Source organism: Alosa sapidissima, chromosome 15 (assembly GCF_018492685.1).
Source record: "Alosa sapidissima isolate fAloSap1 chromosome 15, fAloSap1.pri, whole genome shotgun sequence".
Taxonomy (NCBI): domain Eukaryota; kingdom Metazoa; phylum Chordata; class Actinopteri; order Clupeiformes; family Clupeidae; genus Alosa; species Alosa sapidissima.
Window position 1 is genome coordinate 29115678 of NC_055971.1, and position 18225 is coordinate 29133902.

Sequence of the window (18225 nt, forward strand, 5' to 3'; positions counted from 1 at the left end):
TTAATATACCATATTCCATTAAAAATGTTGATGGAACTTAACATTACACTGATGTAACGTTGCTGCTAGAATCAAGAATGGGACTGTTTGCTCCAACAAGCTAATACATTAATTATACAGGGATTACACTTTCCCCTGTTGGAGACCGCTACTCAGACAGTTCAGCCTGTCCCCCACCAAATCTCAGAGGACTGGTTGCTGGTCATGAAAGTCTTCTGTTTGAGCTAAAGATTCTAACGCATTAAGGGGTTTTCATCTCCTGCCAGCGGACTCGAATTAAAGCGAGGGAACCATGGAAAAAAGTTCACAATCGGGGGTAGCCGTTATCGTTAGCCATCCTAGACTGACTGAGAACCACTCCATCCTTTTCTTGTCACTTCTGACTGGTACCGAACATTAGGACTGAAATACCTTAGACATATGCATTATGTAAACTGAATTAGCAGGACCACTATCAGGGGGGGGGGGGGGGGTCACAAGAACCAACATGTTGGCAACTGCGTCTCTGGCTATCAATACGTCTCGATGATGACGATGGTTGTTTACGCAGTTTTATGATGGAGCAGAAGATAATTGCTGTATAACATTGAGATATTATGGCAATAAATGGTTCAATATCTGAATTTGCTTAGTTATATTAAGATGCATGAGAATCAGGACGAACAAAGGCAACTTTAAAGGGCAAAAATAACTGAAAGACTCCGACAATGTTTCTCCCAAAGCGTCATTCCGTGCTATATCCCTCACAGCTGGAAGTCTGGGATTGATGGAGCTCTAACTAGCGAGCTACCTAGCAGCGAGAGCTAGCAAGCTAGCGAGCTACCATTGTTTTGCTTGGATAGCTTCAGTTGAAATAAACGTATTAAAATGTTGTAGGACCCCTATGCATTCTGCTGTTAGGGAAAGATCAAGAAGGATAAATTCATCTTTGTATCAGATGACTCGCTTACCTGAAATAAAAACGAACTCCAGCTCGGTTCCATTGCAACACTTAAAAATCTGCAGGAAACCTACAAGAAATCTACAACAAAGCAGCTAAACATGGCAGCTGCTACAACTTCCTGTAACCCTTAGGGCCAAACCATTTTATCTGAGATTTGGTGAGATATGGTTGTTCTATTTTTCGCACCTTGTCATACAAAAACGACGTATTTTAGTATGGTAATTCAAAAATGAACATTGTCTGGTTGTTTTTAGCCAAGAATGAGTATAATGTTTATAAGTGTTAATACCACTGTCGAATGCCCAAGAACATCCATTTTGAGATGTAATAACCCCCATTAATACATATTTCACAAACCCTTGAGAGGGGTATCAAAAAATGGCATGGAGTTAATGATTTTCGAAATTAATTAATGCACAGAGAGCAGGCAATATTATACTTGTAAAGCTTCGTATTACAATTAACTTACTTGAATATTAGTGTATAGTTCATTTATTAACTTGTTATTATTTTTGTAACAAGAACTCACTGTCATGAGCCCTCTCACTCCACCGGGTTACCACCTTAATTGGTTTCCATTATCTTCCACTCTGCTCACCACTCTCTCTACTCAGCCTAACTAGCTTCACCTGTCCCTGCTCTGCTCTGCTCTAATTACTCTGCCAGCTGCGCTGCATTACCCACTAACCTCTCCCAGTATTTAAAGCCCTGTCTTTCAGCTCTCCTTTGTCAGATCGTCTGCAAAGCTCACACCCGGAACCTGTTTGCTCGCGCTTCTGGCTCACTCTTGTTTTGTGACCCCGGACCTGCCTGAATCTTGGATACTCTTCTGCCCCAGAAAACCAGACCTGCTTTCTGCCTTGCTACTACGAATTTGGATTTCCCTTGAACTGTACTTCTGCCTTGTTTCATCCGCCCTGTTGTGTCTGTGTTCCCCCCCAGGACTTCCGGACCACCCACCACCGGCGTCATAGGACGCATCGCTGCCACTGGGTGGGACACAGACACAGCACATTGGACGGAACCCCTGTATCCCTGTTATTCCCAGTAACCCCTGGAGCCTTCACTCACTCCCTACTTCCCTTTTCCCTTAAGTTTAATAAACTTTCTGGTGTGACGCAATTGTGGTCCTCTGGTCGTCTGTCTGAACCGTGACAGTACGATCTGACCATCATGGACTCAGCGCACACTTCCCCCGACATGGAAACCGACGAACCTGAGCAACCCACCGCCATGCAACGCCTGGAACACACTGAGAGAGGGCTAGCCCGCATGAGCGGCGACATCACCTCCCTGCTTCAGGTCGGCCACCAACAGCATCAGCAGTTCCAGCAGCAGCAACAACAACTCGCCATGATCATCCAACTCCTCCCCAACCTTACCCCAGCCACTCCGCCCACCGGCCCAGTTCCAGGCAGTCTGCCCACCAGCCCTGCCCCTGAGTTACCTGCCCCGGTCATTGCAGCCGCTGCTCCGGAACCCAAGATTGGAAACCCCGAGCGGTTCAACGGCGATTCAACCCAGGTCCGGCCATTCCTGACTAGCTGCCGACTTCAGTTCTCCTTGCAGCCAAGGACCTTCGCCACGGAAGGGGCTAAAGTTGGGTATGCCATCACTCACCTGACGGGCCGAGCTCGACTCTGGGGAACAGCAGAGTTCGAACGTCAAACCCCCGCATGTGCAACCTTCAACCTGTTTGCTGAGGAGATGCTGAAGGTGTTTGACCTGGATTCACCAACCGCAGAGGCGTCTCGTGAACTGTTCAGTATTCGACAAGGCAGACGTACAGTCGCAGACCATTCCATCGACTTCCGAACCCTGGCAAGACGAAGTTCTTGGAACACACCATCGTTGGTGGACGCGTTCTTCCATAGCTTGGCCGACTATATCAAGGACGAGTTGGTCTCCCATGAACTGCCTTCCACTCTTGATGAAGCCATCGCACTGACTGTCCGGATCGACAGAAGGATACAGACCCGTCGTCGTGAGAGGGGGCGCCAAGGTCCACCAACTACCGGCATTCGGAGAGATCCGACGGGGCTCCTGTCATCTACTGCCACTCACCCAAGTCAGCTTGACCAGTCTGAGCCCATGGAGATTGGGCGAGCCTCTCTCACTCCTGCAGAGCGCCAGCGCCGCTTCACCTCAAACCTCTGCCTCTATTGTGGAGGTGATGGACATCGTGTGGTAACCTGCCCTTTTAAAAGCCGAAGCTCACCGGGCATAGGGGGAGTCCGGTTGAGCTCAATGACCATCCAGTCCTCCGACCGCAAACCCCTGCTGCAAGTTCACCTCCGCCTCTCTGACTCAACTCACACCCTGGCTGCTCTGGTGGATTCTGGCGCCGAAGCCAACATAATGGACATCAAGCTGGCACGCCAACTGGGACTGGAGAACCACCGTTTGACACCTCCTATTCCTGCCCGGGCACTGGACGGACACTTACTCGGATCGGTCACTCATGTCACGGCCCCGGTCTCGATGGGTCTGTCCGGAAACCATCAAGAAACTATCCAGTTTCACCTGCTCCCCTCTCCAGGCCAACCCCTCATCCTGGGTTACCCATGGCTCCGCCGGCACAACCCTCAGCTCGACTGGGTGACCGGGGTGATCAGGGAGTGGGGGGAGGACTGCCACCGAACCTGCCTGCTTGCTGCCGCACTACCCCCTCGGCCAGTACCCACTAACTCCGCTCCTGACCTCTCCAATGTCCCAGAATGCTACCATGGTCTCAGAGAAGTGTTTAACAAAGCAAGAGCCACATCTCTGCCCCCTCACCGACCGTACGACTGTGCCATCGACCTCCTCCCTGGAACAGCCCCTCCAAAGGGCCGTCTTTATTCGTTGTCTGCTCCTGAAAGAAAGTCCATGGAGGACTACATCAACGACTCTCTGTCCGCAGGATTAATCCGTCCATCTTCATCTCCTGCTGGTGCTGGCTTCTTCTTTGTGGGGAAGAAGGACGGATCTCTTCGCCCCTGCATCGACTACAGGGGACTCAACGACATCACAGTGAAAAACCGTTACCCTCTGCCTCTGCTCACCTCTGCCTTTGAGTTGCTCCAGGGAGCCACTGTTTTTACCAAGTTGGATCTCAGAAACGCTTACCACCTAGTGCGGATCCGGGAGGGAGATGAATGGAAAACCGCATTCAATACACCAACAGGCCACTACGAGTATCTGGTTATGCCCTTTGGCCTCACCAATGCTCCTGCTGTGTTCCAGGCTCTAGTGAATGATGTGCTGCGGGACATGTTAAACAAGTTTGTCTTCGTTTACCTGGATGACATCTTAATCTACTCCAGAAACCTGTCTGAACACACCCGCCATGTCCAGCAAGTCCTTCATCGTCTCCTGGAGAATTCCCTCTACGCCAAGGCAGAGAAATGTGAGTTTCACGTCAAGACAGTGGCCTTCCTGGGGTACATAGTGGCAGAGGGAAGTATCCAAATGGATCCTGCCAAAATATCAGCAGTCACTTCATGGCCAGTTCCGGAGAACAGAAAGAAGCTGCAACAGTTTCTGGGGTTTGCTAACTTCTATAGAAAGTTTATCCGGAACTACAGTACCATTGCTGCCCCTCTCACTGCTCTAACCAGCACCAAGCAACCCTTCACCTGGACCCCAGCAGCCGACAAAGCCTTCAGTACCCTCAAGGTAAGGTTCACCTCCGCTCCCATCCTCCAGATGCCTGATGTGGACCGGCAATTCATTGTGGAGGTGGACGCCTCGGATGTGGGAGTTGGTGCTGTGATTTCTCAGTGGGCTGCGGAGGATAGGAAGCTCCATCCCTGTGCCTTTTTCTCACGTCGGTTGTCCCCCTCTGAGTGCAATTACGACATAGGGAACCGAGAGCTGCTGGCTGTGAAGCTTGCCTTGGAGGAGTGGCGTCACTGGCTGGAGGGGTCCACCATTCCATTTCTCGTTTGGACCGATCATAAGAACTTGGAGTACATCCGCACGGCCAAACGGTTGAACTCCAGGCAGTCCCGCTGGGCCCTGTTCTTCACCAGGTTTAATTTCACTCTGTCATACCGGCCTGGATCACGCAACACCAAGCCAGACGCCCTCTCCCGTCAATTCCAGAAGGATGACACCCCCTCCAAGGATCCTGTGTCGATTCTGCCAAGTCCCTGCATCGTAGCAGCTCTGACCTGGGCTGTTGAGGAACAGGTGCTGGAAGCTCTCCGTAACCAGCCAGGTCCCAGCGCTTGCCCAGCTGACCGCCTGTTTGTCCCCGAAAACCTGAGGTCCCAGGTCATTCAGTGGGGACATGACTCCCGCCTAGCTTGTCACCCTGGCTCCACCCGCACTTACAACCTGCTCGCCCAGAGGTTCTGGTGGCCCTCTCTGAGAAGGGATGTACGGGAATTCGTCCAAGCCTGCCCCATCTGCAACCAACACAAGTCGTCCTGCCAGCCCCCAGCCGGATTGCTGCAGCCCCTGCCTGTGCCCAGACGTCCCTGGTCTCACATCGCCCTTGACTTTGTCACGGGGCTGCCCCCTTCAAGTGGCATGACCGTCATTCTGACCATAGTTGACCGATTCAGCAAGATGGCACACTTCGTTCCCCTCCCCAAGCTCCCAACCGCCAAGGAGACCGCCCAGGTGGTCCTGGAACACGTCTTCCGGATCCACGGACTGCCAAGGGATGTAGTTTCTGACCGTGGCCCACAATTCTCCTCCGCCTTTTGGAAGGAGTTCTGTCACCTGCTGGGAGCCACAGTCAGTCTGACTTCCGGATTCCATCCCCAATCCAATGGGCAGTCAGAGCGGGCAAATCAGGAGCTCGAGAAGGCACTGCGATGCATGACCTCACGCAACCCCCACTCCTGGTCGCAGCAATTGACATGGGTGGAGTACGCACACAATTCTCTGACCTGCTCTGCCATCGGTATGTCCCCCTTCCAATGTGTTTATGGATACCAGCCTCCTCTATTTGCCAGCCAGGAAGGGGAGGTTACTTGCCCATCTGCACTCGCTTTTGCCCGTCGATGTCGCCGCACCTGGTCACAAGCCCGAGCCACACTCCTCAGATCCGTTGCCAGCTACACTACCGGGGCCAACCGTCGGAGAATTCCTGCTCCCACCTACCATGTTGGTCAAAGGGTGTGGTTGTCATCGAAGAACCTGCCACTCAGGGTGGAGTCGCAAAAGCTGGCACCTCGGTTCCTTGGCCCATTCCCTATTGTAAGAGTGATTAGCCCAACTGCTGTCCGGCTCCAACTGCCTAATTCCATGAGGGTGCACCCCACTTTCCATGTGTCTAAGATTAAGCCCATTCATGAGAGTCCGCTGGTCCCTGCTGCGCCTTCTCCTCCTCCTCCACGGCTCGTCGATGGTGGTCTGGTTTACACCGTCCGCCGCCTGCTTCGGTCCAGACGGAGGGGTAGGGGTCTCCAGTACCTCATTGACTGGGAGGGCTATGGACCTGAGGAAAGGACCTGGGTCCCGGCTAGTCGGATTGTGGATCGGACTCTCATCACCGCCTTCCACCAACGGCATCCTGATCAACCTGCAATCCGTAGGGGCCGCCCCAGAGGGGTCCCTGACCGTCCTGCCCGCTCGGCTTCCTGTCCTGTGCCTGACCCTGTCTCGGGACCTGTCCCATCTCCCGACCACGACCCTCCGGCTTCCTCCGAGGATGAGGACGTTCACTCGGACCGTTCGGAGGAGTTCTAGCCCTCCTCCGGCTCCCCTCCTCCCGCCCGGCGTGGTGTTGCTCTTGGGACTTCTGGGGCCGTCCCTTGGGGGGGGGGTTCTGTCATGAGCCCTCTCACTCCACCGGGTTACCACCTTAATTGGTTTCCATTATCTTCCACTCTGCTCACCACTCTCTCTACTCAGCCTAACTAGCTTCACCTGTCCCTGCTCTGCTCTGCTCTAATTACTCTGCCAGCTGCGCTGCATTACCCACTAACCTCTCCCAGTATTTAAAGCCCTGTCTTTCAGCTCTCCTTTGTCAGATCGTCTGCAAAGCTCACACCCGGAACCTGTTTGCTCGCGCTTCTGGCTCACTCTTGTTTTGTGACCCCGGACCTGCCTGAATCTTGGATACTCTTCTGCCCCAGAAAACCAGACCTGCTTTCTGCCTTGCTACTACGAATTTGGATTTCCCTTGAACTGTACTTCTGCCTTGTTTCATCCGCCCTGTTGTGTCTGTGTTCCCCCCCAGGACTTCCGGACCACCCACCACCGGCGTCATAGGACGCATCGCTGCCACTGGGTGGGACACAGACACAGCACATTGGACGGAACCCCTGTATCCCTGTTATTCCCAGTAACCCCTGGAGCCTTCACTCACTCCCTACTTCCCTTTTCCCTTAAGTTTAATAAACTTTCTGGTGTGACGCAATTGTGGTCCTCTGGTCGTCTGTCTGAACCGTGACACTCACAAAAATAGGCTATAAAAAATATTTTCTTTTGATTAATAATTAATTAACCTACACATTCGAGTCGAACATATTTCCAAATTTGCAATACAATTCCTTTGGCTCGTGCGTAAAATGTTGCATATTTTGGAAGGTGTTGTATGGAAATGATAAAAATTCATATAAATGTTGGCTGTTGTTTTTTCCTAAATTAATTGGTTATGCTAGAAGAGAGACATTTCTTCAGTTGAGATTTAATTGATAACTTCAAGATAATATCAAGAAATTGTCTGTGAATTAAATTTCATTGGAACAACAAGTGAGCATTATCTTTGTCGTGCCATAGCATAACCTACGATTTTTCGGTTTTGCTGGAGTTTGAACTTTCACACAGTAGGCCTAATGGGTATTTGGGCAGTGTTTCATACTTTGCATGTGAGGTAATGTAGCAAGCTCAACAGCAGGGGGCAAAATTGTTTGGTTGATATGAACATAGGCTGTGTCTCAAACCATACTTCGGGCAGTAGCCTATACTGCTAGTGTGAGCGTTTACTTGCGTTGTGCCCACTTTTCAATGTTTAGAATTATCCAAATATCTGCACTATATACTTAAAGTAAGTATCTGAAGTGTGCAAGTTTTAGAAACAGCCATTTACCCAGACTATATCCATGCAGTGCACTTTGTGTCAGCTGAGTTGTTGATTTTTTTTATAGTCACTGTTATGTGTAAGCACTGTTATGTGCCTGCAGACCTATTGCACATGCACTGACTGTTCTTGCAATTTGGTGTAGGTACTTGTCAGCAGTTGGAGGGGGCGGGGCGGCGTGGAGCGGAGGGGGGTGGGGTGGGGTTAAATCAATTAGACAAAAACTCTCTGTCAATTATAGTTGTTATATGTTTTAGTAAATCAACAACAATATGATTGTATTCATATTTCATATGTGAAAATGTAGTCAATATGCCACAACGGAGCCTCCAGTATTAAGGCCTAGTCAGAGGAATAAGCATTAACCAGCAGCATTAATCAACGGAGCAGTAGAAGAGAGCAAAATAAACAGAGAGATAAGAAAGAATGATACGCAATACGATTAGGGTTTCTGGACTGTGGGCAGAGTGATTGGAGCAATACATTTTGTGGAACTGTCAATTGGGTGAACCCAGACGGGAAGCCAGTCTGCAATATGACAATAACTGACCCTAAAGCCTCAACTTGGGCCTTCTCCATAACCGCATGGTTCGGAAATAAATGATCATCCATGTACCTATCAGGTCAAGTGTCCGCTCACTTCCCGTCACTGGCCTTCAGTGTTGCAATGTTACCCAATCCAGGCCTTTCGCATGCTATAACACAAAGCGAGCTTCACCAAGTCCTGCAGTCTTCCACTGCAGCAACGGCCTCACAGACCAGGGTCTGTGGGGAGCGCGCTGGTGGCAAGCACGTAAACGAAGTCGCAGAAGGCAGATGGGGTTGGCATCACACAGCCTCTCTGACTCACTGCAGAGCCATTGGCACATGTAGACTGGCCGCTTGGTCATTGTGACTTCAGCCTCGAGCTGCTCACATTCCACCCGATCTTCTCTCCCTGGTCACCAACACTGGACCGGAGCTGCATGGTCCATTGGGTTTGGTTTTCTTTTTCAACTCACACACTCATGCTCTAGAAGAAGCGCACAAGAACACACACACACACACACACACACACACACACACACACACACACGCTCCATTTTTGCTGCTTTTCTCTTTGGCCGTTTTGGGCCGCTATGTGACTGCTGCCACACCGTCAGGATGAGAGGTGGTGCTCTGTTTGTATAGTCGTGAGCCGTGTTTGGACCGACAGATTTCACACCGATGTAGTGATGTTCACCTTAGGCCTGTGTGAAATACCCACTTACGACAGACATATCACGACTGGCTTGACCAAGAATGGACAGCTATGGGTTGTGTGGACATTTGTGGACTCAATGAGATTTTGGAGATACCATAATTTAAAGCTGGTAAAAAGTTTGGGGAGAAAAAACTCTTTTCACCGTATAGTGCCATTCTCCATCTTTCCAGCAGGTTCTTTTGAGCTCACGGAGGTTCAGAATCCCATTGTGCCTTTGAATCTCTGTTACACTGTGTATTGGCACCCTTTGTCCACATACAGTACAATGAGGGTTTCGGATAGAGGTACTGAATATGTGCTGTCAGCCCATTCTACAGCGCAAGCCTCAATGGAGCCCTCTCCGTCGGACAAACAGCAAACACTTCATATGTAGTCATGCAGGTGGGATGTTTGTGCACTTTACAGGATTTGGATTAAAAAAAGAGTTTTTTTCTCCAAAGGTGAGTGTCTTCCATTTACATCCATTTAGATTTGGGCCGTGCCACGAGCTGCGATGCGTAACATGCCCTTTGGGTTTTGAGATGCCAACCATTTAAAATGCAGCCTGAAACAAAATGGATGGTGGAGCATAAGCTTTGAGTCTCATCATCACCATACTTAAACCTGTCTATTTGAAAGTCATATTAAATGTAAATCAAACCAAGTTCTAAACTGGTGCCATGTTATTGACATACAGTGAAAACCCACTAAGCTCAACTAACGTCAGTAGCTTTATTCTGTAAGTTTGCAGAGAAAGTGCATATAGAGAAAGTGCATACTGTCTCTCCAGATTAATCAACCCTATGATGTATACAGTTTAATTTCTTTTTCAACACCCATTGGTAAACATGTTTAAGAGTCGCATCTCTAAAATTGTTTTTTTGGGACTGATTCTTGATGATGTTTACCTTTGCCCCCTCCTAAAATGATAAGGAGCCACAATATAGGACAGAGAAGGAGCAGATGTTCTATGGTTTTAGTCATGCTACATCTGCGGCTGCCCCAGTAACGGTTAATCCTGTTGCGATTTTGTCTTTAATTAAATGTTCTTGATTGTTTTTGTTGATTTTTAAAAACAAAACGGTATATTCCCTTCTTTGCCTGACTGAAGTGCTGCACTCTCCAGGTGTTTGGTGGTCAGTGGCAGTGACCTTGCTCTGTGCTTGTGGTCCCTCAGGTTGAGTGATGGGAGACTGGTCTATTCTCGGGCGCTTCCTCACAGAAGTGCAGAATCACTCCACGGTCATCGGCAAGATCTGGCTGACCATGCTGCTGATCTTCCGAATCCTGCTGGTGACGCTGGTGGGCGACGCCGTCTACAGCGACGAGCAGTCGAAGTTCACCTGCAACACGCTGCAGCCCGGTTGCAACAACGTCTGCTACGACACCTTCGCCCCCGTCTCGCACCTGCGCTTCTGGGTCTTCCAGATCGTCCTCGTCTCCACACCGTCCATTTTCTACATCGTCTACGTGCTGCACAAGATCGCCAAGGATGACAAGCTGGAACTGGAGACGGTGCACGTGCAGAGCAAGCGGCCGGTCGGGGACTACCTGGGCCAGGTGGAGAGGGGCGAGGGCCAGGGGGGTCAACACTACGAGGAAGAGTGGGGCCCGCCCCAGGAGGATGAGTGTGCGGAGCAGAGTCTGCTGGATGAGGACTACAGGGAGGTGGGGAAGGACCCCACGCAGCTGTCCAGCCAGGTCCTGCTCACATACATCGTCCACGTGGTACTGCGCTCGATCATGGAGATCACTTTCCTGGTGGGCCAGTACTACCTGTTCGGCTTCGAGGTGCCGCACCTGTTCCGCTGTGAGACCTACCCGTGCCCGACGCGCACTGATTGCTTCGTGTCGCGCGCCACCGAGAAGACCATCTTCCTCAACTTCATGTTCAGCATCAGCCTGGGCTGCTTCCTGCTCAACATCGTGGAGCTGCACTACCTGGGCTGGGTCTACATCTTCCGCGTGCTCTGCTCCGCCTGCTCCACGTGCTGCCGGCCAGAGAGGGGCCCCGCGGAGCGCATCAGCCTCTACGCTGACCACAACCCCCTGCTGCTGCAGCTCAAGCACTCGCTGCGCGGACACCTCATTCTGCAGAGCCCGGCGCCCGACGCCCAGGAGAAGGTCGGGGGTGGCGGAGGCGGAGGCGGGCTGCTCGCCCACGCGCCGGCCATCTCATTCGAGACGGACTCCACGGTGGAGTGCACGTCCAAGCGGAGCCCGGAGGATAGGGAGCGCATGAGGGTCAAACTGGCCAACGTGGCCAAGCTGGGCCGGACCAAAAAGTCCTGGCTATGAGTCAGGACAAGCCCATCATGCTATCTACCCTCTCTACTCTCTGAGTGGAAGGTGTTTTGGTCAATATACAAGTCTACAAGTCAGGATGCTCAAAACACAACAAACTCCTCGCATGGCAGCCTATGATTCCTCTGTGTATGACTGTGTGAGTGAACAGGTGAAAGTGAGGCATTACTTTGTAAAGCACTCTAAGTACTCGGGGGAGAAAAAAAAGTGCAAGATATTCAAAATGCTGTCCATCTACTAGTTCACCATACCAGGATAGAGCTATCAGGACCTCGCTCCTCCCTAAGGGCAAGATGTTTTAGTCAATATGTATGTTTCATATTGTTATATAACATCTTTGAAGAAACACATTTTGTATCTGGAGCCATAAACAGTGCACAGAAACCAAATTCCACAGTGGATGGAAATACAGTACATAGCTCCAACCCATTTTAAATCATTTTCAGCTCAACATTAATTTATATTGCATATTGACCTGGATAGCAGGTATTATTTGGCATCCCTTCGTTCACTTCTTAGCTACTTCTTGGTGAAATTGTAGTTAATCTTTAGTAATAACATGATTTTTGCTGTGTAATTTCAGGCATCATACACAAACACTATTTTAGTGCATAACTTGGCTGTGTAAGCTGTGTGGTACAAGTGAAGATTTAAACATTAGTTTTGGGCCAGTTTGACTGAATGTGAACATGTTTTGGAGTAAGCACTCATTTATATGTAATGTCGATCAGTTCTGACATAATGTTTGTTAATAACTATTTCTCACAAAACCTTTCTTGGGTGAACTATTGTGAAAGAATGATTGTTTTTATATAAATATTATAGATGTTCTTCATTCATATGAGAAAGCTTTTTGAATATTTCAGTGTTGCATAGGCCTGACTACATTTTCAAAAGCTTCACATTTTAGGGGCCAGTTTAAATGGCATGCAATAATCCTGAGAGAACCAGCAACAGCGACTGTGACATCATAGGTGTATGGTTGTACCAAACATAAATACACTAGTCCTAGTCAACATAACACTTCACATGCAATTTATGAGAGGGCATTTGCCAGCATGTTACTTGCGTGAACTTGAATGACTGATAGAACTATCTGTAAGCTTGTGTTTGTTAAAGACCATTTTAGTGGTACTTTGAAGAGGGAAGTGATAAAGGGAAAAGGAGTGAGTCAGAACGACGAGGAGAGGAAGAGTTTGGAGAGACTGTTGACACGAGTGAGAATTATAAGCAAGACTGAGAGGCTGAGAGACATCTCCTTTGAGGAAGACACTTCTCAGTAGACATATACCAAACGTAAGAGGTGGGTATTGAATGGGTTTTCATGGGTATTGAATGAATAATTCATGGGTATTGAATGAATAATGAAACTAGGGCTGGAATTCTACTGTCATGAAGAAATGTACACCCATTATACTCATAATAACTCATCTCGTTACTCAAACCCACACATTATATGTAATTTTCTAGCAGCCCACCAGAGAGCACTGTTTCATAAATTGGACACACATAGGTACAGCTAGACTGCTCTATCTGTTCATTGGTATGATCTAACATACCCTGGCGTAGAGCAAGCACATTTGCTTGCATGGAACAGTGACTGTATGCTCACTGTCCTAGGCGTATGTGAACATTCACAACACTGCATGGCAAACAACTGAAGAAAAAAGCATATTTAAATAAGTAAATATTTCAAACGTAATCACTGAGGGTGCTACAGTCAGGAGATGTGCATTTCATGGAGTCACAAAAGAAAAAAATCAACCACTATATATCTCTATTGTTTAATCTCTGAGTACTTTTAATTAGTGCATTTTATAATAGCCTTTCATTCACTTGTATCACAAATTGTTTTGTTGCAACGTATAGCAAAATCAGAGGAACAAAAGACAGCTTGAAGTACCTGCCACTGTCCTAAGAATAGCATATGAACTGCAAATAACTGGAGAGGGAGACAGACACCCCTTCCTTTTTTAATCAGTCTTTTGTGACATCTTATAAAAATCTGTATTAAACTTCACTGCAAAGAGAATAATGGGGACTATAACTTTACAATTTTAATGACCCAATTCCTGTGGAAGACATGGACTGGTGATGTCACTTAAGCCTTGTATTTCTTCAACATGTGTCATTGTACTGAATTATTAATATTCAATAAAAATGAATTCTGACGAAAGAAGACAACTTGAGCACTGCAACTGCCTTTTCTACAATGATCAAAGTACAACTATATCAGTATTTTAAATTGCATTATGATGTATTGCCTAACAATGTGCACAAGTACTCACGGGTGGATGGATTGTTCACTTGAATAAAACATCAGAAGAATACAAACTACTTTCAAAATGGTCACACAGACAGTTCCTCTCTCACTCCTACCAAAAGCCAAAGTAAATGGATTGACTTTGTGGATCTCCATCAACAACAAGAGTTGGCCTCTTCTGCTTGCTTTTCTCCACCAGGCCAGAGGGGGGCACTGTTGATTTTCGAGCCCATCTTCACAGTCTCATTCTGTACACTCTCACTGCCAACCCTTTTCTGGATCTCAGAAGCCATGGTGAGAAAGGCCTTCTCCACATTGCTGGCATTCTTGGCGCTGGTTTCTAGAATCTGGATTTTGAGTGATGTGGCGAATTCCTGAAACCATTGGAGCAAGAAATAAGATGTTTTGAGTTCATGCTCTGCAAGTACAATGCTGTAGGGGGGTAGCAGCAACCATGGCTACCACAAGAGGACAAGGTTTAGCCTAATACAATAATTGTTGGCTGATACAAATTAAACAAATGAGCAAATGATCAAGTGAAATTTGGAATGAAGTTTTTAGTGTTGTGTGAGCTCATTCCAAACACAGTTACCTTTGCACTGCTGAAATCCACAACCTTTCTGGAGACCAGGTCGCATTTGTTGCCCACCAGCAGCTTGGAGACGTTTTCACAGGCGTAGCGGTCAATCTCCTCCAACCACTGTTTCACATTGTTGAAAGACTCCTGTTGCAACCAAGATGCCATGATGAAACCACTGTCCAAACCACTGATGTTTTCATTCAACATGTGCCGTGCCAAAATGAGTTGGATCATTTCTCATTGAATAGGCTGGGTAGGAGACCCAGTCACATAAGGAAACAATACTCCAATGTGGTGTCGTGACAGGCCTGGATGAGTTGACTCAGAGCAATCGGTCTACCTACAGAAGTGCCCTGTATCTTTGAAGACACAAAGGGGCTTAGGGCGTTCAGGAGACTTCAGATAATTCCTCTGCGATGGGTGAAGTGAGAATCCAAAGAAAAAAGAATTTGCAGAGGTACTCTGAGATTGAAAAAGTATAAAAAGTTTTTTTTACTTTTTCAACCTCAGAGTGCCTCTGCAAATTCTTTTTTCTTTGCCCTGTATCTTTTTTCTCAAAGCCACAGCTGTTCTTTGGTTTACAGCTTACTTTAACTCAACCAGGTCTGTCACCAAACCACACTTGGAACACAATCCCCAGATTAGTCAGTGGGAGGAAACAGCACTGTCTGTGTACCTGGTCAGTAACATCGTATACGATGATGATCCCGTGTGCCCCTCTGTAGTAGCTGGAGGTGATGGTGCGGAATCGTTCCTGCCCGGCTGTGTCCCACTAACAGACACAGAGGGAGGCAGAGGCTAAGCTTTGGGTTGGCCTCAGGCCCAGTTCATGTGTACCATCAAACACAGTTAAGTTAGTTACGCAGGAGAGTTTGCAGAGAATAGCTGACCTCCTGAAGATACAATGCATTGGCAGTATTTACATTTGCAAGACACCACAAGACACCCCGAGGATTATGTCTCTCCTTACAAAATTACTGAAAGGTATTGTGATTCAGTTGTATAGTTAAGCAGTTCAAATGAGTACTACAAAAGCTCAAAGTAGTTAACCCTTAAAACAAGAAACTGATCCATTTGTCTACTCACATCATCTGTAGCCTAGCTACTCACAATCTGTAGCCTAGCTACTCCCATCACCTGTAGCCTAGCTACTCCCATCATCTGTAGCCTAGCTACTCACAATCTGTAGCCTAGCTACTCCCATCATCTGTAGCCTAGCTACTCCCATCATCTGTAGCCTAGCTACTCACAATCTGTAGCTTGACTGTCTTGCCATCCATCTCGATGGTTCTGATCTTGAAGTCGACCCCGATGGTGCTGATGTAGCTCTCTGTGTAGGTGTCATCCTGTGTGGACAGCATATTGAATTGAGTTAGACAGAGACACAGTATCAGCAGACTCTGGTCCAGATCTGCATCAGTACAGGACTAGTTCGATCTGATCAATTCAAGGTCAAGACTAGATCAGGGCAAGGTCAGGGCTAGATCAGGGTTAGGTCAGGACTAGATCAGGGCAAGGTCAGGACTAGATCAGGGCAAGGTCAGGACTAGATCAGGGCTAGGTCAGGACTAGATCAGGGCTAGGTTAGGATTAGGTCAGGGCTAGATCAGGGCGAGGTTAGGATTAGATCAGGGCTAGATCAGGGTTAGGTCAAGCTTAGATCAGGGCTAGGTTTTGTCTGAGAAAACAATAGCTTAATACCAATGTAATAAACTTTGTGAGAGATAAAATGGCTAAAGATAACCATTTGATTGTAGACATCCATGATGCACTGAATCAGAAGTAACCAAAACACATCCACAACATATGACATTAAATTAGAATTAGGGCTGTCAAAATAACTGATTAATTTCGATTAATTAATTTGAGAAAAAATAACTGATTAAAAAAATTAGTGCAGATTAATGATTCCATATGACCTTTGACCCCCGAGCCGTTCTAGTCTGTAACCATTAGACTGTAAAATGGAGAGAGAAGAAAATGTGCTGCCTAGATCATTGATTGGAACATTTACTTTTAAAAAACGGCCTGATGGTGTTGACAAAAATAAAGTGTTGAAAATAAAGTCCTCTGCAATGTCTGCAGCAAGGAATTTGCATATCACCGGAGTTCATCAACTCTATAGTCGCACATCAATGCAAAGAAATAATTGTTGCCATTGAGGGGAGTGTTCATTTATTTTCATTGTGTCCCCTGTTATATCTGTGGCCTGAAATGCCTTGTATGTGATAAAAGCACTTTTGAATTTATTTCCTCAGCATATTAGGTCATATCATAGATTATTATGGCCATTAACAGTGAAAATAATAATAAAAGAGTTTTTGAACTTTAATGTCACTAATGCTGATTATTCAATGATTCATTTGAATTTAAATATTTAAAATACTTTCACAGCAAAAATTATATATGCGATTAATTTAGATTAATTAATCACAGAGTACGTAATTAATTCGACTATTTTTTTTAATCGATTGACAGCCCTAATTAGAATGTATTCATTTGGGAGACACTTGAGGAACAACAGTCTAGCTACAGCAAATTAGAAGACCTTGGAGTAAAAGCTAAGTCCAACTCTACTCAGTCTGTCCCATTGGAAGTCAATCAGTCAGGGTGCAATGCTGCCTCTATATCTGTGCCTTTCTGGCTAAATAGGAACAAAAATGATATAACTCAGAGGTTCTCAACCTTTTTGGGGCAAAAGCTGTGAATCTCTGACTTCCTAAAATGTTTTAAAATTAAGAATCTGCGTTATTGATGCATTTAAAAATACACCTCTAGCCTATTTCATAAGCCTGTACAAAACTCATTGGGTTCCTCAAACATCCTCTGAATACAGTACAGGCTAATGCAAGCAGAGAGTGAGAAATATGCCTACCGCAAACCGCAAAAGAAGACATGACTTGCCAACTCCTGAGTCTCCTATGAGAAGCAGCTTGAACAGGTAATCACTGTGAGACAAAGAAGACACAACCAACAACACATTTGAAAGTTGACAAGGAAACAATGACAGAATTCATTCAAATACATACACACATGCATGCAAGAAAGAGAGACAGACAGACAGACTCTTTCCTCCTTTAAGCAATCAAGCCATTCAATGCACACAAATGATACACATAAGGTAGGCAGGTGATACAGATATGGATATATTGGTACCACTGATAGTTATTGGTTTCACCATCACATACCAGAAGTCTTTGTCTGCTGAAAACAAAGCAGCAGTGTCTCAAGGCAAGCATACCATCAGATCATATTACCAGAGTTGAGGCCTTCCCTGTAGCTGACACATGTCAGGATTCATTCTATCACACAAATACCAGATGACATTAAATATCCCACAAAGAGAGAAAAGACAACTTGGCCTTACATTACAGAACCTTGGTTTTCTGAGTTTTCAAGAGAAAGGAATGGAACAAAGTCTCATCGACAGTGTCAGCTATCAAAGAGCAGCACGATGCGCTAAGCTTTCCCCCACATCCACTGACACTTGACACAGGAAGTGGACTTTAAAAAGACACCCGTGTTGCACTTACTACTCTGGAGTCATCATAAAGTCCAGGGCTCTCCGAGGGGTCCTGCAGTAGCTCTCTTCTGTCTGAGGGCTTGTGTGTTGTTGTGCTTGTCAATTGCTGAGGTGTGGAGTCGGACAGGGAGCTCTGGGAACGGTCAGCCCAGAAGCAGGCCCCATCATTTATTCAAAAGCACTGATCAGATTACAAAAGTGGACGTTACCTGTTCCTTAAAGGCACAGGGTTGCTCTGACGCCTGCAGGTATACGATGATTGAGGGCTGTCTGAGGGAAGATACAACTCCCTAGTGAAGTGGTCTCTCACACAGGGAATGTGATCCATTGGCTAGTTTATCGATTGGACATTTGGAAGAGATTGGAATTTCA

General features: G+C 47.1%; 3 protein-coding genes across 7 annotated transcripts in view; 1 reads left to right on the plus strand and 2 right to left on the minus strand.

Annotated features, from left to right (window-relative positions):
* The window catches only part of LOC121683264 (vascular endothelial zinc finger 1-like), a 21907-nt gene extending 20867 nt beyond the window's left edge, over window positions 1-1040 (minus strand). For both annotated transcript variants that reach the window (XM_042062816.1, XM_042062815.1), the window contains exon 1: window positions 951-1040. In XM_042062816.1, the coding sequence (XP_041918750.1) occupies window positions 951-983 (33 nt within the window). In that variant the 5' untranslated portion in view covers window positions 984-1040. The remainder of the gene's footprint in view (window positions 1-950) is intronic.
* LOC121683266 (gap junction delta-2 protein-like) overlaps window positions 1-13276 on the plus strand; it is a 14438-nt gene extending 1162 nt beyond the window's left edge. Inside the window, exons 1-3 of one of the 4 annotated variants that reach the window (XM_042062819.1) lie at window positions 1014-1100; window positions 9375-9644; window positions 10361-13276. In XM_042062819.1, coding sequence (XP_041918753.1) covers window positions 10369-11481 — 1113 coding nt within the window. In that variant the 5' untranslated portion in view covers window positions 1014-1100; window positions 9375-9644; window positions 10361-10368 and the 3' untranslated portion in view covers window positions 11482-13276. Of the gene's footprint in view, window positions 1-1013; window positions 1101-9032; window positions 9645-10360 lie in introns of those variants that run through there. The other 3 variants (XM_042062820.1, XM_042062818.1, XM_042062821.1) reach the window with 3 other exon arrangements.
* Window positions 13277-13291: 15 nt separating this feature from the next.
* zgc:171927 (uncharacterized protein LOC100124616 homolog) lies at window positions 13292-18151 on the minus strand. The gene is made up of 6 exons (XM_042062822.1): window positions 17864-18151; window positions 17206-17278; window positions 15581-15676; window positions 15007-15102; window positions 14343-14474; window positions 13292-14124 (listed from the first exon to the last, which is right to left on the minus strand). Exons 1-6 carry the CDS (start codon window positions 17878-17880, stop codon window positions 13906-13908), a joined length of 633 nt encoding a protein of 210 aa, XP_041918756.1. The 5' UTR covers window positions 17881-18151; the 3' UTR covers window positions 13292-13905.
* Window positions 18152-18225: the final 74 nt, after the last annotated feature.